Source organism: Bemisia tabaci, chromosome 1 (genome assembly GCF_918797505.1).
Source record: "Bemisia tabaci chromosome 1, PGI_BMITA_v3".
NCBI classification, from domain to species: domain Eukaryota; kingdom Metazoa; phylum Arthropoda; class Insecta; order Hemiptera; family Aleyrodidae; genus Bemisia; species Bemisia tabaci.
Window position 1 is genome coordinate 4,737,513 of NC_092793.1, and position 23,763 is coordinate 4,761,275.

The following is a 23,763-nucleotide window of genomic DNA, read 5'->3' on the forward strand; positions in this document are numbered from 1 at the left end:
TTCTCTATCTCATCATATTTTTAAATACGTAGCAAACCTAAATACATATACCTATACTACATCTGCAATTCTGAAGCATTTATTTCAAAACAGATTATATTTTTTAAAACGCAGGAAGAGTACAAAAACTCTCACTGTTCATTGGTATTTTAAATACCTATCTACGTATCTTTCCAATGAAATAAGATAAAGCAGATTTCAATGAGTGATTGTGCAAATAAATTCGCTTGCGATGATTTAAAGGTTCAACAGAAAAGAAAACCAATCTGCTCTAAACACAAATAATAAACAAACAATGTCGTACAGTTAGATCCGTTTTGAAGTCCAAAAGAATTAATGTCTCAATGATTTTCAGTAATTTTTTTCTTTGCTTGTATTTTAGTCTCAACTTGGTGATGGTGGGATTTCGCAGTATTTCCAAGAAAACAAGATCCCATTTGCATTTTTAGTAATGCTTATCATTCAGTTCGGTTTGATCATTGTTGATCGAACATTATATCTGCGCAAGTACATCTTTGGTAAAATCATTTTCCAATATTTCCTGATAATTGGGGTGCATGTATGGATGTTTTTCATTCTACCAGCTGTAACTGAGAGGTAAATTATGACTTTAAATTGTGTGTTTTAAAATATTAAGAACATTTTAATTGTGATTCCCAGTCCTGCCATGTAAAGGAGACTTTATAGACCTTTAGGCATTTCTAAATTTCCCTAGATAAAATACTGATTCTTAGGAAAATTTGTGAAAATTTATCTTCTAATTTTTCAGAGGATTTGTTTCACAATCTAACGTAGAATCTTTGAAAATTTCAAGGAAAAATATGCATTATTTTCTTCCCAAATAAAGTTTATATCAAGGAAAATTTGGCAACATTCGAATTTTCTTACAGCATTTTTCCACTCAGCAGAGTAGCTGTTGTGTTTCAGTTTTTTCTCTGAAACCTTATTGTGACGCTTTAATTATTTTTTTTTTAATTAACTGTTTCTGGTAGTATTTAATTTATTACTATTTACTGGGGTGCATAAAGAAATAAGTATAAAAGAGAATCTAATCAGGCACTGATTTTAACATTTAATAATTTTAAAGTACTACTGCTTGTTTTTCGTTCATCTACAGACTCTATAATACTGTGTCAATTTTTTATTTTTGAGCGTATTCCAAAACTAGAATTCTTTATTTCTGATAATTAGAGTTTGTGCCGTTGGTAGAGTTTTAATAATTTTCATGGCACATCAGGCATACAATATCAAAGTTCAGCAGTAATTTTTTTTGCCATCACTTAAAGGTGTTATTGTTTTATTTCAGAAAATTTAATGCTACTCTACCGCCTCAAATGTGGTACCTCGTTAAATGTTTGTATTTACTTCTCTCCGCCTACCAAATACGAAGTGGTTATCCAACTAGGATTCTTGGAAACTGTCTTTGCAAAAATTACAACATATTAAACTTAATCCTGTTCAAGATGTAAGTTTTTTACTCACGCTTTTCGATCTCCTGTATGTGTTGCAGACACTTAATCAACCACATTCTGAAAAACGCACATTATGAAAATCAGTGACCGTGAATCATCATCAGATATTTTTTCATCCTTTTCTTTTAGTAATCGTTTTCTTTCCCCCGGATTTTTCTTTTAAATTTCAAGTGAAAATTTCTGGGGTTAGTTACTTACTCATACTTATTAAACACCCCTCATAAACCTTGAAAAGTTCTCGTTATAATAATGGTCAGGGAATTTACTTTTCATTTGCAGATTCTTCCCGAATGCAAGCACTATTGCAATCCTTTTCTGAAATGAAAAGTTTCATTTTAAGGTAGCTTTGTCTGTTAACCACTCTTTTTTTTTTTGTCCGATTCTAGATTTATGTTAATTCCATTCGTCTTTGAATTAAGAGCACTAATGGATTGGGTCTGGACAGATACCTCAATGTCTCTCAATGACTGGTTGACACTTGAAGACATTTTTGCGCATATTTTCCAACTGAAGGTATTAGCATTGCTTTTTCATTCCAATCTAACAAACAAATTATTAAAATTAAAGAAGTACCGCTCTCCTTTACTACTGTTATACCCTGTTCCCATAGATTTAAATCTAATGTTCTTTCAAGGTGTCGATTGAAATAGAATGTAGAAAGTCCAGCCTCCAAGTTGTGGTGGCCAAGTTACTATTGCAAAATCAGCTTCAAGAGCATGTCTCTGAACAAATGACAGATCTGTACTTAAAACACAGACATTGAGAGACGATAACTAAACTCCAGCTGTTTCAGGGTATTTTGCTAAGAAATATGATTCGAATGATTAAGACAGACCAGAGAGAGTATCAGTAGCCCGAGACATTTAATTTTTTTAAAGAAGGACTCGCGGGTTATCTGAAGGTCATCTAGACATAATAGACCACTAGACAAGATGCAAATTTAAGCGCTCTGATGCATGTTTCCCAACAAATATTTCACGTTGAACACAATGCGTGCATGGAAAATTACGGAAATCTACTCCTAACAAAGATATTGACTTTTTTACGGTACGTTATTCATGGAATTTTGAAATTCGCTGCTCACAAGAAAAACAACAGTCTACTAATTGAATCAATCGCGCCCCACAACGGCCCTGGTAGGCCTCTTCATCGATTAGTGTTCCTACCCTGTCCTGTGTTGTTCAAAGTGTTAAAAACATGCAACAACTGAGTTATAGCATCGAGATTGAGGTTGCCTCATTTTTATACTGCAGAGAATGTTATGGTTATGTTTAGTACAGATTTTTGTTTCTCCATGGGCTGGAAGTTCGAATTTACGCATCAAAAAATGTTAAATATCATATGTGTAGTATATGCAGTTAGGAGTCAAATTCAGCAAATTTTGTTGCTTGAACCATGCTCCACATTAAGGTTTGGTCAAGATACATATATCATAATGCTTGAATTCGCACCTTGTCTACTGCGGGTCTATTATTGAAATTCCGTGTTTGTCTGATGGACATTGGTTAAACGGCGGAGCGTGATTGGTTGGCTATGTCATATCGCTGCATTGTCATGTCTTTGTCAGGTGCATTGGACAGCATACCGTCCGGAACTAAAGAGGTGCCTTTAGCTTGTCGTGAATTCCTCCTGACAAAGGCGCGACAAAGCAGCGATAAGACATAGCCAACCAATCATGATCCGCTGCTTAATCTATGTCCGCCGGACAAACTCAAAATTTCAATAATCTGCCTGCAGGTCCATTTCAGAAGTTACCTTTATCTGTAAAATGAATTTCTTGCATGCTGCTTGCTAGTTAATCTTACTAATATTTTCTGGGTCAATTTTTTCAGTGTCTACGACGACTTGAAGCTGAGTATCCCTCACCGAGGGGTGCCAAAACATCTGCGTTTACCAAATATCTTGTAGGAGGTGGATGTTTGGTGGCTTTAATCGCTGTGATTTGGTTTCCTTTGGTCTTGTTTTCTCTTGGTAACACTGTTGGTGAACCTAATCTCCCGTATGAGTTTAAGATGGACATCCGTATCGGCTCCTTTGAACCTATTTACTCCATGTCTGCTCAAAGTGGATCAATTGTGAAGTAAGATCCTTTTTAAAAGGAAAAATATTTATTTTAATAACAATTATTTTCCAAAACCGATGTTTCATCAAGGAAATTACCATGCCTTGCTACTACTACAAAACTAAATTGTTACAAAGCATTACAACTACCATACTTAACAAGGTTACCACAATCAGGGAATACCAGGAAATGTCAGGGAAAATGATGAAAGTGTCAGGGAAAATGATGAAAGTGTCGGAGAAAACTTGTTAATTCACCTTTAATTTCTCCTTAGAATGGGTTTGACGTATTGAACGACGAATTTTGCCTGAAAACTATTTCAAATTATGTATTTTAAACCATCTGGCATAACTTCAATTGTGAGGGAATTTTACTAAATGTGTCATGAAAATCAAGGAAGTGTCAGAGAATTTTATTGTCTATATTTTGCGGCAACCCTGACTTAACTACCACATTAGGTTCTGAAATTCTATTGTTTAAAGTTGCTTTAAGAAAAAATCAGTGTCCTGCAGCACAAGATGTATTCAGTAAGTAATTAATTAGCTCAGGAAGCTTCCAATAATCCTCCCTTGAAAAGTTTTGCTTATTTTGTGACTAATAAAGTCAAAGACAGAAGGTCCTCTTTTAATGCTCTAGCATTTATTATAGTCTCTAATTACTTTCTCTCCATAGATTTACTCCGCAAGACTGGACGAAAATGGCAAGTGTTTACAAGAAATCTCGAGCAGCGCAGAACTTCCTTTCCAACTATGACTGGGAAGATGTGGGGGTGGTGAAGTTGAGTGTGAACTCTGCTTCCCTGTGGACAATTTCACCACCCGGAAAGCAGTCAATGATTGAACAGCTCACAGGGAAGGGTATGTTTCAAATTAAATTTATTTAGCCTTGATACTAGGACGGGCAAACGGAACTCTAGATACACCATAACTTGATGTGTCACAAGTGGGAGAGGGGGGCGCTCCTCATTTAAAAATGTCGATATTTTGGTACTGTATTCCCCTCTATACCCCCCCCCCCCCAAACAAATTTCCCCTTGATGATTAGGACATCAGTCCAAACCAGAAAATTTTAACTCAATAATTGAAGAAGTTGTGGCGTATCGAGTGTCTCTTATGCCCAATCTGGCATATTAAGCTGATCAATACAACTAGGTACAATGAGGATCAACAAATTAGTCAGTTTACATACTAGCTAGGTTCTACCTCTCTATACTACGTGAATTATCTCTGTTGTCATAAACTTGTTTAGCTACATAAGTCAAAAACAATTTCACATTAGCCCAACAAAGGATTCATGATTCAAACAAAAGCTACTTTAAAACAAAAAGACTTGAGTTTCAGAGTTTTTGCCCATGGGCACTTTGGAAACACCGAAAGTCTTGTATTTTGAATGGAAACAAAATTTGTGACTACCATGCTCCTATAATTTCATGGTACAAAGCCGATTGATTCAGATCTGCTAGTGGCATAATGGAGTGTGAAGTTTGCAGATTCAATTCCGACTTTGACTGTTGCATGAAATCAAAGCTACCTGCTACAATTCAAATGATATTCAACTGTCTTGGAACTTAAGCCCTGCCTTGTGTGGCAGAGACTTTAAAAAAAACTGGAACCATGAAACTAAAAAGAAAAGCTGTAATAATATTTTTATATCCCCCATCCCCCCTGACCTCTAATGCCTATAGTGGAAATATTTCATTGGACCAGTACACAAAGTACGAATTTAAGCATTCTCATTTATGTTTTTTGATCTAAAAAAAAGTTCACGTAGAAAATGATTCCTGCAGCAAAAATTACTGATATCAATGGTTTTTCTTGTCATCGGTTATGGGTAATTTTAATTTCCTGCTCACAAGAAAAAACAATAGCCTCCTTGAATCGATTGCGCATTATAATGGTTTTTGTCATAATGCAGTCTTCTTAATTGAGCAATGTTCCCTCTCTGCCTCATGTTGTTCAAAGTGTGAACAACGTGCAACAGCTGAGCCGAAGCACAGAAAGTGAGGTGGCTATTTACATACTGCACGAACTGCTACAACGGTAACATTCGGTGAGCAATTTGACGCACGAAGACTTTTGTTTCTTCATGAGCTCTCAATTTATGCGTCAAGAAGCCCATAATATCTTAAAAAGGAGTTAGTTTCAGTAATTTTCTTCACGCTAAGCCTGTTATGCGTGAAATATTGGTTCAGGAACATGTATCAGATTGCTTAAATTTGTATCTTATCATAAGCCTTATAAAATCCGCAAGTGCATACCTATTTAATCATTAATTTCATGTGTAACTATTTCTCCTCAGATGATTCTGTCGATATCAAACTCACTTGGACTATTCAGCGCCTCAGCACAGATCCCGAACACCCAAGCACTGTGTCAGGGAAACAAGACGTGCAGTTAGACAAAATAATGCGAATTAACATTACCAAGATGCTTGAAAACCAAGAAAAAGCAGTAGATATCCCTGAAATATTACCAAAATTTATAAAAATCACTGGGCCTGGAAGCACCTATCCTGTCAACCAACTAATGATGAATGAAGGTTTGTGCTTTGCTCGCCAAAATTGTGCTGCTTTGCAGTACCACTGATCTCGCTGTTCCTCAGAACTGAGTGAATCTTGGATTGAATTCTTATGTGAAAGAAGTGCAAAATGAGAGAAAAAAGAAGCAGTGTAGTACGAAAGAGGGAAAAGAAGAAAAGAAATTATAGAAACCAGAAAAAATAAATGGCAAGGTAAAAGGAGTACAAGCAAAGAAGGAAAATGAGGAAAAACTATAATATACACAAGAAAAGGAATCAGATGGGGAGGAAGAAGAAAGTGAACAGGATTGAAAAGCTCTACCTGTCTGCCCAGGAACTTTAATAGCATATACATTGATTCTAAATTGAGCGTAAAATACTAGTCTTACAGCAAAATGTATTGCAATTGTTCACTCCTCTACTCATAATTGGACGTATTTCTGTCAAACGGAACTAAGCGCCATCGGGAGAGGGGGGCTTGGATTGGCGGCGGAATTGGGCGTCGGGCTCATTCCGTCCTATACTTGCAATGCTTTTCCATGGCGCTTAGTTCCGTTTGACAAAACGCGCTATCCGGCACTCTAATTTCCTCAAAAAGAACTCAAATTGGCACTTAGCTCCGTTTGACAGAAATACGTCCAATTATGCCATTGTCGTTTTAAAATTTTTGCTTTGATTTTCTTCAAGCTTTCTCTAAAATTCTTCTGAGGCTGGCAGTGATACTAATCTTTGCTGCAAAGCGGCCAACGGGTAGAACCTTCCAGTCTCCAAAAAAATTACAAAATAAAATGGAGATGGTTTTTCCTTCATCATGAACTTCAAAGAAGTTTAAATTAGTAGATGCTTTTTTTAGTCTTATTGGATTGTGTATCTACCTGTTGCAGATCGCAGAGAAAATGTCCCAGAGAAAAATTATGTAGATATAACCTTACAGTTACATTCTTGGCCTCCTGATAACTCTACCAATTTTTCCTGGAGTGCATCTGAGGACTGCTCTATTTTACCTGATGCAATTTTTCTCAATGACATACCTCTCAACTCTTGCCCAAACTCAGCCAATGCGACGATCACATTGTACACCTTCAACGACAAAGCATTTCCAGCTACTCTTAATCTCATCAGCGGAAAAGGGTAAGGACTCACTTTTTCTTTTTTCCTCTAAAGAATGGGGCAGTGGCAAGGGGATTTTGCAGGGTTTTTAGATCAGCTATTTTTATGTCAAATTTTGCAGAAAAACCAAAAAGTTCATTGAATAGTTCAAAAATCATGTCTATAGCGAGGAAAGCTAATCAAAATCTAACCAATCAAAAGCTGACAGTCGAATCGACAGGAATTCCTCATTTCCAGGACAAATTCTTCTCACCATCACTAGTAATTTTTTTTTTAAAATGTTTTTGGCAAGAATATTTCTGTAGGAATTGTGAAACTCATTTCCCATTCTCATATTCGCAGTCATGTTCATATTCTTCGCGGACCCAGTAATATGTTATCTTCGTGTATTAATAATTAATGGGATTGTGTTCTTTTTGTTTTTCACAGTATTATTGGGTTGTATACGACTTTTGTCATCGTTGTTCATACGTTCGTTAGAGGCTTCTTCACTGGAATCTCATTCAAAATCATGTTTGATGACGTTCCCAACGTTGACAGGATTCTCCAGGTATTTACCATACTTTATTGCTATGATTAATTAGTCTTTCTTTGTCCCAGTGGCATCATCCTAGGAACTTTTCCAGATTTTTAGCCCTCCTTGTCGGCGCTCATCGGGCACCACAAAGCTCTTCACAAAATTTAACATGAAGCCGTTCTCCTCCCTCATTTTGACCAAGAATGTAGTATACCGAAAAAAAGCAATATGTAAAGTAAAGTTATAGGGGTAAAATATTCTCAAGTATTTTTTTAATTCTCTAGACTATTTCCTTGAATATTTGACTATATTCTTGGACTAATTATTTAATTCTCGGCCTCTAATGGTGTAGTGGAATTAGCGCTGGCTCAATAACCAGAAGGTCTCCGGTTTGATTTCTGGCTGGGTGACCCTAGTTTGATAGTCTCCAATAACGGCTTGTTGTATAGTAGGAACTGAGAGGGTGAGGCTCAAACTGAAAGCACAGGATTACTGCTTGTGTGGTATTTGAAGTAGTAGGAAAAAAAAATGGGTATATTGTGAAAAACCTCTAAGAAAGAAGAAGAAGAATTGAAAGTTTGCAGTTTTAACTGTTGTAATAAACAGAAAAAGTTTCAGCTCATCAGTTTCTCTCTCGCTCCCTTCTTGAGAGCCTGCTTCTCTAATTTTCAAACTGACAGCATTTTCATCCACTGGTTACAAGGAATCTTACATCAATTTCTCCCCTCTTTGTCATACATCTCCAAACCCTTTTCGTCCTGGATGCCCGATGTAGCTAATTTACAAGCAGCCGTGTAACAAGCTTTTAACCCTCTTTTTTATCTTTCTCTCCAATCTTTCACTATTTAAATTCTGTATATCTCTAAAAATATCTAAAAAAATATCGGTTTGTGAAAGAATATCCATCAAAATTGCCTCGTATTCCTCCTGTTTGTGAAAGCTTCATCGAGACTTTTTGATCCTCTGTCTGATCTTGAGCTGAAATTTTGCTCACACCTTTTTCTCAATTTTTTTGAATTGTGTATGTGAACTTGTCATGATGTTTTGATACATTTTTTTAAGTCGAAATTTTGTTCAGAATTACAAATTAAGATTTAACAATAATATAATTCATTTTTTTTTTTTAGATCTCCACTTTATTTTTTTTTGTAATCATTTACAGCATAATCTCATAACGTAAAACTAATGATGAGACAAAATCCTGCTTCAATCGTAAATTCTTTTGGTCTTTTGGCTATGGGCCTATTGCAAACATTTGCAAGAGCAAAAATAAGAGTTATTCCTCAAAGAAAATGGCTCAAAAATAATGATGAGTGCATCAACAAAGTCTGAAATGCACTCTTCACTGCCTAATCAACGCAAGAAATTTGCGTTTTTTTGAGCTTTCTGCTTCAAAAACGATACCACAGCACAGGTGAACATGTCGTTAAAGGAGTCGTTCCTTCCAACCTCTGTACAGTAGGATACTGGACCAAACTTAAATGTTCAAACCGTGCAAAATACATTTTAGGGAGTCTTGAGGGTCTCCGAGTTCAGAAATTGCAGATACTTAAAAAAAATTCACTTTTTCTGTAGCGCAACTTTAAAGGCCCTCTGAGCGGCCGATTGACAGGCCGCTCAGTGGGCCTCTGAAGAAGTACTCCAAGGCTTTTATTTCAAAAAAGTGAATTTTTTGGAAGTATCTGTAATTTCTGAACTCAGCAACCCTCATGACTCCCTAAAATGTATTTTGCACAGTCTGAACATTTAATCTGATTTATTAACACACAAATCCGGCTTTGGAACCATAGTTTGGCGCACAAAAACCGACCGGCGCGCGTAAAGCGGAAACTTCAATTGCTCAAAACTCTGGAACTCTGAGTATTTTGTGTATCTTTGGTTTGAAAGAAATTTTCTGGACTCAAAAACTGAAAAAAAGCTCATATGTTATCTTGAAAACGTAACTTCGGGATTTTGACCTTTCGAATCTTAAAGTATGCAATTTTAGACGATTTTTCTTCCCAACCGGACCATAATATCTTTCTTCGCTTGAGAGATATCGGGGTTCACAGGTTTTGACTTCCAGCCCCTCCCCCCTAGTGCTCCTCCAAAATTTTTTGGGGTTCTGAAAATTTGAGAAGAGAAGGGCTCAAGTAAGAGTAATCAATAGACAAAGTTCGACGAAATTCCGGGGGGGGGGGGGCGCAAAAACCCGTTTTTGCATCAAGCTCTTTCGTACGCAGATTTTGAAGTTAGGAGTGCATTTCAAGCTTTGCCGATGCGCTCATCGTGATTTTTGACCCATTTTCTACAATATTCATCATTTATTTTTAGTCTAGCAAAAGTTTGCAACAGGCCCATTTGACTTGGCGAGATTTTTCTATAATCAGAAACGCTGAGCCACTCTTCAATACTACAATTGAATAGCATACGCTGTAATCGAAAATTTGACATGTTTTGCTCTATTTTCCAGCTTTGTTTAGACATTTATTTAGTACGGGAAAGTGGTGAGCTTGACCTGGAGGAAGATCTGTTTGCAAAATTAGTTTTCCTCTATCGATCTCCAGAAACATTGATCAAATGGACGAGACCCCCCGAAGAAGTTCCACCTGAAGAGGATCCAGAGAAGTTGCCTCAATTGTCGCACTAAAACCAAAGTCATGTCTCGAGACTCAAAGATGGATAAAGTCTGAATGATTAAGGTAATTTAAGTCATCTAATTTTAAAGTTCCTGTTACTTAAAGGACCAAATTCAATTGTCATGAAAGATTTGTCCTTTAGATTTCTTGTAAGAACAATGAAGTGTCCATTTGTGTTTAAGCTATTTAATTCTGTCACCAACCTCTAATGATGGAGGTCTAAAAATCTCTATGGAGGAATATACTACCCTCTTGATTAAGTACGATATTTATTGTGCAGTTCTCGCTCATTTTTTTAAAATAGTAACTTCATCGATAAATTTTAAAAATAACATTCAATTTTTTTCAAAGCGAGGAAGAAATTCCAACTACATGTAGTAATTCAAAACTTAACTTGATTTATATTGCTCTTACTTATCCATCAATTAAGACCTGAAATTTACTCATATCTGATTACTGGATCAGCTATCTCAAAATTGTCTCTACAACCTTAACGTATAATGATAAGCAGGTACTCAGGTGACAAATGATGGAAACAAATTAAACTGCATCAGTGCCCATCTTTTGTAAATCTTTACCATCATTTACCTGCATTCTCTACCACTTTTTCTTTTTCCATACCTGCCCACAGAAAAAAGTTAGCAAATACAATTTATTGTTCTTTAAATGCTTGCATCAAGTCAAAGGTATCCTCAAGATCCCAAAACTAAATTCGAACTCTTAGTATCCGACAATGGTAAGCATTTTTCAGTCTTTGCAAAATCCATATCGTACCTTTCACGCTTTTATTATCTTTTCAAATTTTAAAAATTTTAATAAGTTATATTATTGATCAATTTTTAGCTGTTTTAGTTTTTTTATCAGGAATAATCTAGATAACAATTCTCTCGCATGTTTATTCATTACAAGCACAAAGATTAAGAGGAATGTAAGCCTTTTCTTCTTCATATCAAATTTGCATTTCTAATAAAGAATATTTAACTAAAATCCTTATCCACAAAACACACAAAATTTGAATTTTCTGCATATTGGAGGGTGCAAAATGGTAATCCCTCTCTTTGGGTCATTTTGTATTGTATTGAAACAAAATCTTATTTTCTGTAGAGAGTGTATTTTCCTCTTAAGTATCCTTATCAATTGAAAATTTTAGCCTTTTTTATTTTTATGCCATTATGATCAGACTTGGTATCTTTCTGATTTACCTACTTATGCACCAAAATTATTGTATTAATGATGTTCATAGTGAAGATCAATTAGAAGTTAGATGAATCTGAACTTGCAATTCGTTGTAATGGTATGTACTTATGCTGTTTGCTTTTACACATAAGTCCAACTCTAACTTGTGAAAGATTGGAAGGTCATCTATCGCAATGCTAGGATTGATTACTTTTTACCCAAGCAAATTTTTTAGGATGTGAAATTATTAATTTGGTACCAAGTATAAATATTTTTGATAGCAAAGACAAATGAGGACACCGCACCAAGAACAGCCTATAGGCGTATAGGTCGTTATTACGCCCATCTGCTTTTCGGATTCTACGTACCCTGGACTATGCTGTGGTAGCGATAGAATATAGATAGGTAACGGCTCGAGGTCGAAAAACCTTTTTTTTCCGAGTTAAGTCAGGCCTCTGGATCGATGGGTGCAAGAACGACCTATACACGCGGCCTTATCATTCTCGGTTCGCGGGCATCAGCGCGGCGCGGCGATATAGTGATGGCTCGATTTTTTGATCTCATTTTATAAAGATTTGTTTTTATTTCAGAGAAACGAGCTATTGAAATAATTTATTCTCCTCTCAAACTATCAATTCCTCCAAAAATGTATACTTTGCATATTGCCACCAAAATGACAGTTGGGCGTAATACGGGCTTATAAACTTAAGGTGCTAGTTACCCCTTTCTTTACTCACTATCGATATTCTTTCATTTTGCGTTAATCATGCGTGATTAAAATTATTTATACTTCATATTGCCACCAAAATGACTGTTGGGTGTAATAATGGCCTATGAACCACTTTTTTAAATTAAATATATTAGAGTGTAAACCCAAAATGTATCGCAAAATCTACCCGGCATCCTTCAATAGAAGGGTTCGGTCACCCAAAAACACCAAAACAGGGTACCTGCATAGAAAAGTCTGCGCAGTACATCAAAAACAAAACTTTAAATTGTTCTTGGTGCGGTGTCCTCAAATGCTAAGTCAAAAGCATTATCATCTCATAATCTTCAATTTGCTTTGCTTCATTTTAATTTATAATCAAATTTTTTGAGTTTACAATGAGTTTTATGGACAAATTAATCATGTTTATTGTTTTACATCCTCTTAAAATTAGTTTTAAACTCAGTTCTGGAAGATTTCTAGACGTTATTATCAACTTTGCAGAAAAATTCAATAATAAAAAGAGACATTGTCAAGCTGATATATTTTCCTACTCCATCCATATGTTAGTTTGTATTTGAATAGACCTTAAAGAGAGAACAAATGGCTACTCAATGAACACCTACATTTTAGCTATACGGACGTTTAAAGCTTAAATCCTCAGACCTAAGTTGGGCTGACAAGTTATTCGCTTTGTACTAAAAAGTTCATTCCTGCTCTTCCTTCCAAACAAAAACAATTGGCAATTCAATAAATTTCATTATTCTTTCCCTGCCGATGTTTTCACTCTGTTCTTGTTTTCTCATTAATGACAAGTATATTATATATTTTTTATTTAAATTATAAATCACCAATGTTTTTATAAACGGATTACTTAATCGGTAATTATAGTAGATTCATTAAAAAATTGTATTGTGATGAACATCATTAAACCAGCTGTGTAATTTTTGGCAGAAAGTATTTAATGGCCAAAATTGCTATCGAGAAGCCCGATATTGATTCTCTGTCACAGTTCCATGTATATTGTACTATGGTGCTGTAAAGAATCAAGTCTTTTGTGCATAGTGTACTTATGTTTTAAATTTTAATTTACCATTCTAATTTTTCCATTTTGCAAGAGAAAAGTAGTTGTTTGTACGCAATCAAACAAAAGTTACAGACTTTCCCTATTAAATTTTATTCAATATTTTACCAAATTAACGGACAATGTTTTAAATGCCCAATGTTTACCTCCCTAGATAACTTCCCCATAAGCCAAGTTGTTAACTTTAATTTTAATTACTACATGAAACTGAATCCCTCAAGTGCGATCCATGTTGCAAGTGCACAACTTGTTGATGTTTCCTATTCCAAAGGAAACCATCGTTTACTCTAGTCTGTTAGTTTTATCATGGGTCGCTCAAATTTATTTGTTCTATAATTTTTTATTAAATTTAAGCCTGTTCAAGAATCTATGAAGTGGTTTACTAAACTAATCACCCTTACTAAACATTAGTAGCAATTTCTTCATAGTGAAGAAAATTTACAACCCCTTGTTAATTTTTTTTCTCTTATTTATTTGTCATGAATAATTTGTACATACATTTTTTGTTGTTTGTTTGTCTCTTTTTATCTTTTTGTAAAAAAAATTTTAATTTTTTTTTCATTAATTATGAAAAATTAGCTTCCTTGCACTTTGTACCATGAACAGAAACTCTTGCTTTCTTTTTCTTGAAATTGTTTTACTTTTGCAGGCAATTAAATTTATGCAAAAATTCAAATTTATTTCTTAATCTTCCAATTTAGAATTATTTTATAATTTATTTCATATTCACATCAGTATGACCTGTAATTTTCAATAACTTTATTTTCTTAGAGACACGGAAGCAGCTCTTTCACCCCTGTCTGAATTATTTATAAAAAATTGTAGCAGGGGGTCATAGAATAAAAAAGTTTTCACCACCATAGTTAATAGAATTCATATGGTAACACTGTCACGAAATCACGTGTAGAATTTTTATTTCTACAGATGACAAGAAGATCTGTTCTCGTAAACTTTTTGCCATTTTTATAGCTATCATGGTTATGTATTGTTTACTTTTTCACAATAAACTATTCTCTTTTTTAAGCTTTTACTCGTGTTTCTTTGTATCACATTACATTCCCTTTTTACGTACCCTTTTTCGCGCAACTGTAAGAAAAAAAAATGTTTAAAAGCTGAGGGCTTTGCCAAAAGCAGGGCATATCTTGGAATATGCAGCGGTTCTTCAAATATTTTTTCTCAAGCTATTAATGGATTTTAAAACTTTAGGATTTAGGTTAAAAAAATTGTTTTTGGCTTAGCCAATTGGTCTGCTCAGTTTTTTAGGACACCATTTTGATCTTTCAACTGCGTTTTTCTCAAAACGTGTCTTCTACATCTGCTCTCCCTTCGACAGAGTCCTCAGTAGGAGTATGCTTTTCAAGGTACCTTTTTATCTGACCTCTTTCCAATGAAATTTGATTTTCGAAGGAGAGGGGTTGATTTTAGGGGTTATTAGTAATGCAGTCATCTTAGTTTCCAATGCCCATTGACCGTTACTGCATTGCCTCAAAATATGTCTACGCGCAATAAAAAAATTTACAGATTTATTCAGTTAATTAAAAATAGAATTTAATAATAAAAAATCAACAAGTGTAATACAATGTACATCATACATGTAGGTACAGATAACAAAAAAGTGGTAAAAAATAAAAACAAAGAAAAGTAAAAGTTATTTGGAACCTTTTATTCTGGAATCAATTAGCTGCCTGAAGTCAGCAATATCACTTGCAGATGTGCGACAGCAACCACCAATGTAAGAAACGCCTAAATCAAGCCAGTCTGAAACATAATCAATCAGAGGCCTCACATTCTCTCCATCTTGACCGACCCACCTGAAAACAGAAGGTTAAGAAAATAATAGTGACATGTTAATGGGGATAAAGCATATGTACAAGGTGATCTAAATTTGTGTTCACACTGAAATTTGGTCCTGAGAGTAGCTAGCAATCAAGGACATCCCAGGTTTAGGACATAATTCAAGATGATACTTTGACAGCCTCTTGAGCAATTGGACATATTTCTGCCAAACGGAACTATATGCATTAAGACATGAGCCCTGAGACCCATAAGAATACATGCATAACAGGGCTCACATCATAATGCACATAGTTCCGTTTGACAGAAATACGTCCGATTAAAGCACATGAGTTAATGGATTTTGTAAATTACATGAGAATACTTATTTCAGAGCTACTTACAGTAAGATTGGCATATCTTATCACTCTGTGACACTCGAATCATGAATGCAAACTGATTGCAGCCAAGTAAAATATGTATTCTGAAGATCATTAGCCTCCAGCCGTTTAAAACAGGTACAAAAAATGGATTGCATTTAGCAAAAAGGAACCAGCGCAATTACAGTGTTTTCAAAATTGTGCAACTTCTTCTTTCCTTTCAAAAATACTCAATATATTTACAGTATTAAAATTACAAAATTATTTTCCTTTAAGTAATATTAACAATTTTTTGCTGAGAAGCAGAAGATATTGGCTATTCTGAGAGATTTTTTAGATAATTATGAAGAATCAACAGTTTTTCAACACTGTAATCGTGCTGGTTCCTTTTTGCTAGAGTACCTATATAGCGAGAGTATGGACAGATCGCTTCATGGAGGGCTTAGGGCCCAAAAGTGCAGCCACCCTTCTAACCAACTTCTAACGCACAAAATTTCACTGCCAGTCTGCAGATTCCAATTCTAACCAAGATGGCTAAGAATGTACATAAATGAGCGTTCTTCCGCAAAAACGAGTAAATTTATGCATAAACTAAGTCAAATACGTGCTTTATAAACGATGGTTCGTAACAATTGTATTAGTAAAGCGCTCTGGATAATTGAGATACATAGGTTGGCTGCATTTCTGGGCCCTAACTTTATTCGCGGAGACATCAGTGAAGACCTGATGGATTTTCGGAGTTTCACATCTGTCTATACTCTTGCTATACAGGTACTCTACTTTTTGCTAAATGCAATCCAAACATCATGCTGTGGTTTTGTGTTATGACATAAAACAGTAATTCCTGCACTTGGTGACATTGAATACTTAATTTTTCTGTCCTACTACTTACGCATTACCAAAAAATAAATATCAAACTGAATCAATGGAGCTTACTTTTTATTTACACCATCCCACAGTTCACCTTTGTTGGGGTATGCAATGATTGGGATTTGTTTAACGATTGGAGAAACAAGAGGACTGACAAAATTTGGATTGAGACAATTAACTCCTACAGCAATTAATTGCTCTGGATTTTTGGACCAAACAGACGTAGCTGCTTTGACAAAATCATCCCCACATGATAAATGAGACTCATCCTGGAACATAAGAAATACTACTTAAAGTAACAAACATTTATCCCAAGATCCATCCATATAGGTCAGTCATTCCCGAAACCGAAATGAGAATCTTCTGCGCGTGACGTCAGCATTACTGCCGCAAAAACCAGAAATGTCAGAAACAATGCTTTTCTTATGGGAGAGAGCAAATTTTTCTTAATGAATCATTTAAATTTCTTATTTTTAAGTCCTTAGAAACTTTCTGAGTGTCGAAAAAAACGTTTAGACATTAGCGTCCAGGGTTTAAATTCAGCTGAATTTGCGTTTTTATATTTTTAAATGATTTTTGAAGTCAGCGATGTAACAAGCCATCTAGTGGTATAGATTCGCGTGTAAAAATGGCTGATGCAGAGTAAACTGTAAAAATGAAAGAACACAAATGCGGCAAAATCGAAACCCTGAATGCTAATGTCTAAACGTTCCTTTCAACACTCAGAAAGTTTCAAAGGATTTAAAAGTAAGAAATTTAAATGATTCATTAAGAAAAAGTTGCTCTCTCCCATAAGAAAAGCATTGTTTCCGACTTTTCTGGTTTTCGCGGCAGTAATGCTGACGTCACGAGCCAATGGAAAGGGGCTTACCCCGAGCGGGGAAATCTGCGCAATGACTGACCTGTATGGATGGATCTTTATTTATCCATATCCCAGGTTTCTCCTCCAAATAACATCTGTAAGAAGTGGAACGTTACACTTTGATTTAAAATATTTTTGGAGACACAAAGAGGGTGTTTAATTCTGATAATAATTCTTTCAAATTTTTCCACAGGGTAAGTTTCTAGGGAGACGGGGAGAAGTTAAAACCAAGGAAATGGTTGTAATGCTGGAAAGATGGGTCTTACATCCACGGAAACCTTTCAAAACACATGCATCTCAATGCTGTGTTTCGACATTTTTAGTCCTTTTTCAGTTTTAGAAAAATATTACAGAACATTTTTGCAAGAAATTTTTAGAGTTAATTGATGAAAATACGGAAGAAAAAGATTACAAAATTTTGCTCCATCGCAATCATCAATTATTTTTCAAAAAAGTGAAAACTGGTAAGAAATCTGCCACTTATTGAACTAAGTAATGTTCAATACTTCCACCATTGATATCTTCAAAATTTTCTTACACGCATTGGACGTAAAGGAAATTTTGAGTCAAATTCTATAAATGCTCCACAGCAATCAGAGTAACATGTACTTAAAGTAACGAATAAAAAAGTATGTTGTTACCTTTACTGAAAACGCTATCCAAGCTTTGATGCCCGGAAATTTTTTGAGGAGCTCAGTTAGGATTTCTGCCTCAGCTTGTGTTGGAATGGTTTCAATGGCTAATAGATCTACATTAGCATCAACCAATGCTTTCATTCTCTGCTCATGAAAGGATGTAATTTCTTCAAGACTGACTCTATCCATGAAATCACCTCGATACTCAGAGCCATCATGAAGAAAGGCACCATATGAACCACAAGAGCCAGCAACTAAAACTAAAAAAAGGAGAACTTAGATGCCAGTATATTGCAGGCTAAAATTTAAATATCAACACTGAAACTACCAGATCACGTATATCATTTGCAGTGTTTAAAAATCTCCGCTCACATTTTATTTTTTTGATAGAAAAAAAGCAACACCACTCCTTGAAGCTTTCACTGAGTTTTCTTTACACAGAGCAGAAAAGCCGCGGAAAATTTCAAGAATTGCCGTTCAATGGTTCCTCATTTGTAAAATAAAGTATGCAGGAAGTCTGCAACGTTGCAAACCAAGATACGTGGTCTCCTAGTTTCACCTGCTATATGTTTATCTCAGATTACGCCGTTATGAACCCCCGCAGAAAACTAAGCATCAGTTTCTATTGATTTTCTGTGAATTTTCTTCACTAATTCTATAAGGTACCACTTAAAATTGCAAGGAAGAAGCATCCTGATTATTTTTTTGGTGGAAAATAAAATATATTCGGAGATTTATGAACATTGCAATTGAGATGCTTAGTTTTTGCATTTTGTCATCCATGTCGTAGCTACTGTACTTTCGTAAATATGTGCTTGCATACTGCATTTAACATGAAATCAAGAACAAATTTATTTCGCCGACTCAAAAACAAAAATTTGTGATGCTTAAACTTTCCTTCATGGATAATACATATTGTGAATTTAACTGCCTATGGAACTCAAGTAAGAAAATTACCCTTAATGGTACCTGAAGCAAATGTAAACTCCTGGAGTGCATAAGATTACAAAGAGAGATTGAGAAGAAAAAAAGTAGGCGTACTTAAAAACTTTGAGGGCAACAGTTTTTGCTGTTTGTTTGATTTCCTCAGGATTTTTTTTTCTATAGTGCAATACTTGAAGTAAATAGGAGAGTAGGTCTGATTAAAAATTTAAAAGTGGCAGAATATGAGTTACCATTTCCAATGGTTGGATTTACTTTTTTTTCTTCTTCAATTGCTTGTTTCGCTAAATTGACTGACTCTTGGAGCAGAGCTACACTTTCCTCAAAACTTAGATTGAGATATTTCATAAATCCAGGAATGCTTGCTTGATAGCTGTTAGTTTCAATAATATCCGATCCCGCTGTAAAAAACACACAAAAAAAATTTGACGGAAAAGATAAGATAATAAGACATTAAGCTGAGCCCAATGAAACAGCTGACTGAAATCTTTGACTATTTAAATTGAATTAATTAACATGCAAGCAGAGACATGTTTCAATGACATTCAAATAATATTCTCCAAAATCTATCTATTTACTAGGTGTCTTTGAATAACTAAAAAAAATTGAGTTGATGTACTACCAAGGGAGGGCGTCGTACAAACCTTTGAATGTTTCCAATGATGTACCCACTTAAAAAATTTACTTATTAATGTTTTCAAAAGTAAAGCATTTCATTTTCATAACAAATGTTTTTTTGGAAGTCATGCATTTAAGTAAATCATATTGCAAATTAAATCTTTGAGAAATTAAAAGAATAAAATTTACAAGTTTTCCAGAAAATGTGTACAAAATTGGAATTCATTTAATGAGACCTAAGGCTCACATGGTTCTTCATTGACATAATGGAGAATTTGCAGGTGTCTGAAATTTGATGAATTTCGTGTGTAAGTGGAAATTATTGAGTGAACATGAGTGTGAGAATTATTGAGTGAATATTTGAGTGAACACAAATACCCTTGGTTCATAAATTGAACAATTATTGGAGAAGATATGACGAAATGATCTAATCTGCTAAAATACATGTGTTTAAATGGGAAATGCCACCAGATGGCGTCACTAGGCGGTGCATTTTTTCACTTTTATCTCTATTTTTATACTATTTCCCATATCAGAAAAAAATTATAAAAAATACCGTGAAATCAGCTCTTTAAGCACTTTCACATGAAGCAATAAAAAATTTGCGTGCAAAGTCTCCATTGTACGTTCTTCGGTTTATTTGAAAGCAATTCCTGAAAAGTAACAGAGAAAGCTAAACACCGTTTACTTACAGCCTATAACTATTGGGTAAAGCTCTCAGTTCTTTCAGAAATTAAAAAAAAAACTATGTGTCTACATACTTAAGTATGAGAATAACATATACTCTAATGCGAGTATAGTTGATAAAATTGTATTCTTAGGTAATGATGTCTAGGTACCACTTACCAGCCCAAAACACATTTAAATTAATTTTAATTATGCATGCAAGTGATGAGTTGCTTCAATAATTTTTAGATATTCCCTAGTAGCAACAACTGTTAAAAAACTCTTAAATTCCAAAAAGACACCTCTTAAAAAAAACTGTTAAAATGTTCGTTTGAGGAAATTCTTTTTAGATATTATTTAACTGCAATTTACGATAGGTAAAATTTAATTAAAAAAGTGTTTAAAAAATCACTTAAGATATCAACTGTAGTTTTGCAACATTCAATATGTTTGAATTTTTTTTAAAAAACTACAGTGATCCTTTAAGAGTGTTTCAAACACTTTTTTCCTTTAATTTTACTTCTAGTAAGTAAATTTAACTTAGTTAAAAAAGTAGCCAAAAGAGGTTTTCTAGTAATAATATTTTAACATTTTTTAGAGACTTTTTGAAAAATGTTTTAAAAGGCTGTGGCTGCTAGGGTTTCCTTAATTTATAATTGAGGCACTGGATGCGAAAGGGCACTTCTCTGTTGCAGTGTTTCAGAGTCTCCTCTAATATTTCATTCATTGTGAGGAAAGTGAATGCATCCACACTAAAAATTTCACTGAATATTCCTTCTACAATTTTCTGTGGAAAAAATTCTAGCACAATCACCCGTTAGATTCTTCTCCAAGGGTTTAATTAGTAACAGAGATTCTGAAACACTGCAATCCGAGAAGTGCCTTTTTCGCATCCAGTGCCTCAATTGTTAAAATCATTTTCTTGCATTGCTTTTGTCCTATGGGGCATGCTTTACACCATTCTTTATTGACCATCTATTGATAGTTTTGAGGAGAAGGGAAGACAGGAAGAGGGGGGCGAGGAAAAAAATGTAGAACAGAAAAAAACGAAAGCATACAATTTCCAACCAAACCAGAAAAACTGCGACTACCTACCTCTGACATAATCTCGATGGGTGTTAATGACAGCTTGCTTATCTGTAACCAAGAATCTAGCACACCAAAGGGGATCGCCCTTTTCAACTGTTGAGATGTCCACATGGTTAGCTAACTGCGTGGAAACACCCCCATCTAATAGTGTGACAACCATGGTTCACTTTTTGATAAAAACTGACTCTGAAACAGGTAGGTTTAAAATATTTTCATGAAGTTATTAGTACTCAGATGATAAAATTTATCTTCACTAAAACTCTTGACGCATGCGCTGATAATATCAGTTCTTCAAAGTTTGGGTAGGTAAGTACTTGAGAAGATGATATAAGTTTTTTGAGAGCTGTTGCGGCAAAAATTTTAGAGATAGAGGATACTGAAATACTCAGACAGGACTTCCATTACCCTGCCACTTTTTTTTATTACTCGAGCTGGAAAACTGTGCTATGAATTGATCTCTAGAGTAAAATGGCAGACAATTTGTTGTCAATTGATAATGAAAATTTGTCATCCACTCCCCTCCCCCCTCCAGGTCTTCCTGGGGAACTCGGAACAGATGCTCGTAAAAGATTGATGGGTAAATCTCAAAGCCAGTGGGATTTTAGGAGGCTCAAGCATAGAACAGGACTCATTATGTCACTCCTTTGACGTAATGACATATTCCTCTTATTTCCACAACAGCCTTGGAAGCAGTGATTGCGATAAATTGCGATTTAATCAGAGAATGTGTTGCGATTTTATCGATGTCGCAATTTATTGCAATAGTATGGGATAAAATCGAATGTGCTGGGATCATCAGCATCTGAGCCATTATACTCGAACTTATCATGATAAAATCGCAATTTTTTCGGGCGATAAAATCGCAATTTTATTGCGAAAATATCGAGGATAATCGCTCAGATGTTGATGATCCTAGCGATTTTATCGCCAATAAAATCGTAAAAAAATTGCAATTTAATTTCGAAATATCGCGATTTTTCCGTTGAAATATGCTACTTGGGTATATAGAGTGTAAGGTTCATTGGTGCGTGGAAATTGAGATAATTATCTCAATTTAAACTCTTGCACCAGAAGAGCAACAAGGACTAGCCACGAAAGGATTGGTGGTATGGATTCGGTTCATTTCCAGATTTCTTGAAACACTTGAACAGTAATGTCAGAATTATTTTGACCATAAATAAGATTAAGTTTTGAGTGACAAAATCTGTGGTGTTGCAAATGCTTTTCCCTCTGAGTCATCTATGCTCAACTCTCTCTTAGCCCTACACTCTAAACATTGATGTAAGTACTTTGATTTGCTGAAAATTTTGCTTACCATTTAATGTAAGTCTCTCCTCCGATAGACCCAGACCCACAACTGCAGAAATAGCTAATCTTTTGGTTCTCAATGGGTACTCAACGTATTCTGCCATTCTGCATTTGCAACTCCACTCCACATGACTCCACTGAAACGAGCTACATAGTTACCTACAAAGTTGATGTCCGATGTTTTCGAAACGGATAGTATTCTAAAAGATCCGGAACCATCATAAAACAGCGCAGTTCGTTCCGGAGTATTACGAATCACTGAAATTATTAGAGAAAATCCAAGGTGTAAGTCTGAAGCAATGTTGATGAAATTCCCCTTCATCCATATGAGTCGAGTCGCGGATATTCCGACCAGGCCCTAACGTTTCCACAATTTTATTTGTTCATCCGATTTGATTCATCTTATATTGAGTTTACACTCCCAGGACCATCCTCGAAAAATTTAGAGAAAATCCAAGGTGGAAGTCTGGAGCAATGTTGATGAAATTAGCCATCATCCATATGAGTCAAGTCGCGGATATTCCGACCAGGCCCTAACGTTTCCACAATTTTATTTGTTCATCCGATTTGATTCATCTTTTATTGAGTAGGTATACACTCCCAGGACCATCCTCGAAAAATTTAGAGAAAATCCAAGGTGGAAGTCTGGAGCAATGTTTATGAAATTCCCCATCATCCATATGAGTCGAGTCGCGGATATTCCGACCAGCCCTAACGTTTCCACAATTTTATTTGTTCACCCGATTTGATTCATCTAATATTGAGTATACACTCCCAGGACCATCCTCGAAAAATTTAGAAAAAATCCAAGGTGGAATTAAATTCCCCATCATCCATATGAGTCGAGTCGCGGATATTCCGACCCGGCCCTAACGTTTCCACAATTTTATTTATGTTCATCCGATTTGGTTCATCTTATATTGAGTATACACTCCCAGGACCATCCTCGAAAAATTTAGAGAAAATCCAAGGTGGAATTAAATTCCCCATCATCCATATGAGTCAAGTCGCGGATATTCCGACCAGGCCTTAACGTTTCCACAATTTTAATTGTTCATCCGATTTGATTCATCTTATATTGAGTATACACTCTCAGGACTATCCTTGAATAAAGAGAAATTCCAAGGGGAAAATCTTGAGCAATGTTGCCGTCTTCCCAGATTAGCGAAAATCCATAATTTTGTATAGATATGAAAAAGGCTAAGTCGTTGAGCCATTTTCTTGTGTTCATCTGGAGGAAGGCCTCCTGGGACCCTTCTCTAATTTTTACCTGTGTCTTTTTGCTCCATTTTGCTGCCATTTTAAAAACAACCTCCAGGTAGATATAGTCAATGATGGTGGCCTTGAAACAATAATGG

The 23,763-nt window shown here is 35.2% G+C and overlaps 2 protein-coding genes across 12 annotated transcripts in view; one reads left to right on the plus strand and one right to left on the minus strand.

The window, feature by feature from the left end:
- Positions 1-14,290, plus strand: part of Piezo (piezo type mechanosensitive ion channel component) — a 144,126-nt gene extending 129,836 nt beyond the window's left edge. For 10 of the 11 annotated variants that reach the window (XM_072304185.1, XM_072304119.1, XM_072304224.1 and 7 more), the window contains 9 exons: positions 383-597; positions 1,307-1,465; positions 1,859-1,985; positions 3,305-3,552; positions 4,207-4,391; positions 5,833-6,072; positions 6,936-7,182; positions 7,591-7,711; positions 10,131-14,290. In XM_072304185.1, coding sequence (XP_072160286.1) covers positions 383-597; positions 1,307-1,465; positions 1,859-1,985; positions 3,305-3,552; positions 4,207-4,391; positions 5,833-6,072; positions 6,936-7,182; positions 7,591-7,711; positions 10,131-10,307 — 1,719 coding nt within the window. In that variant the 3' untranslated portion in view covers positions 10,308-14,290. The remainder of the gene's footprint in view (positions 1-382; positions 598-1,306; positions 1,466-1,858; positions 1,986-3,304; positions 3,553-4,206; positions 4,392-5,832; positions 6,073-6,935; positions 7,183-7,590; positions 7,712-10,130) is intronic. The other variant, XR_011900476.1, reaches the window with a different exon arrangement.
- Positions 14,291-14,784: 494 nt separating this feature from the next.
- Positions 14,785-22,561, minus strand: LOC109035244 (uncharacterized). The gene is made up of 6 exons (XM_019048816.2): positions 22,413-22,561; positions 21,104-21,283; positions 18,958-19,125; positions 17,789-18,042; positions 16,352-16,554; positions 14,785-15,073 (listed from the first exon to the last, which is right to left on the minus strand). Exons 2-6 carry the CDS (start codon positions 21,255-21,257, stop codon positions 14,911-14,913), a joined length of 942 nt encoding a protein of 313 aa, XP_018904361.2. The 5' UTR covers positions 21,258-21,283; positions 22,413-22,561; the 3' UTR covers positions 14,785-14,910.
- Between the last annotated feature and the right edge of the window lie 1,202 nt (positions 22,562-23,763).

Excerpts from the sequence above, each read along its gene's own strand:
- LOC109035244 (XM_019048816.2), bottom strand. The coding sequence starts at position 21,257 with ATGGTTGTCACACTATTAGATGGGGGTGTTTCCACGCAGTTAGCTAAC. Across the intron at positions 19,126-21,103 it reads CCATCGAGATTATGTCAGAG|CGGGATCGGATATTATTGAA; the intron begins GTAGGTAGTCGC and ends TGTTTTTTACAG. Across the intron at positions 15,074-16,351 it reads TGGGATGGTGTAAATAAAAA|GTGGGTCGGTCAAGATGGAG; the intron begins GTAAGCTCCATT and ends TTCTGTTTTCAG.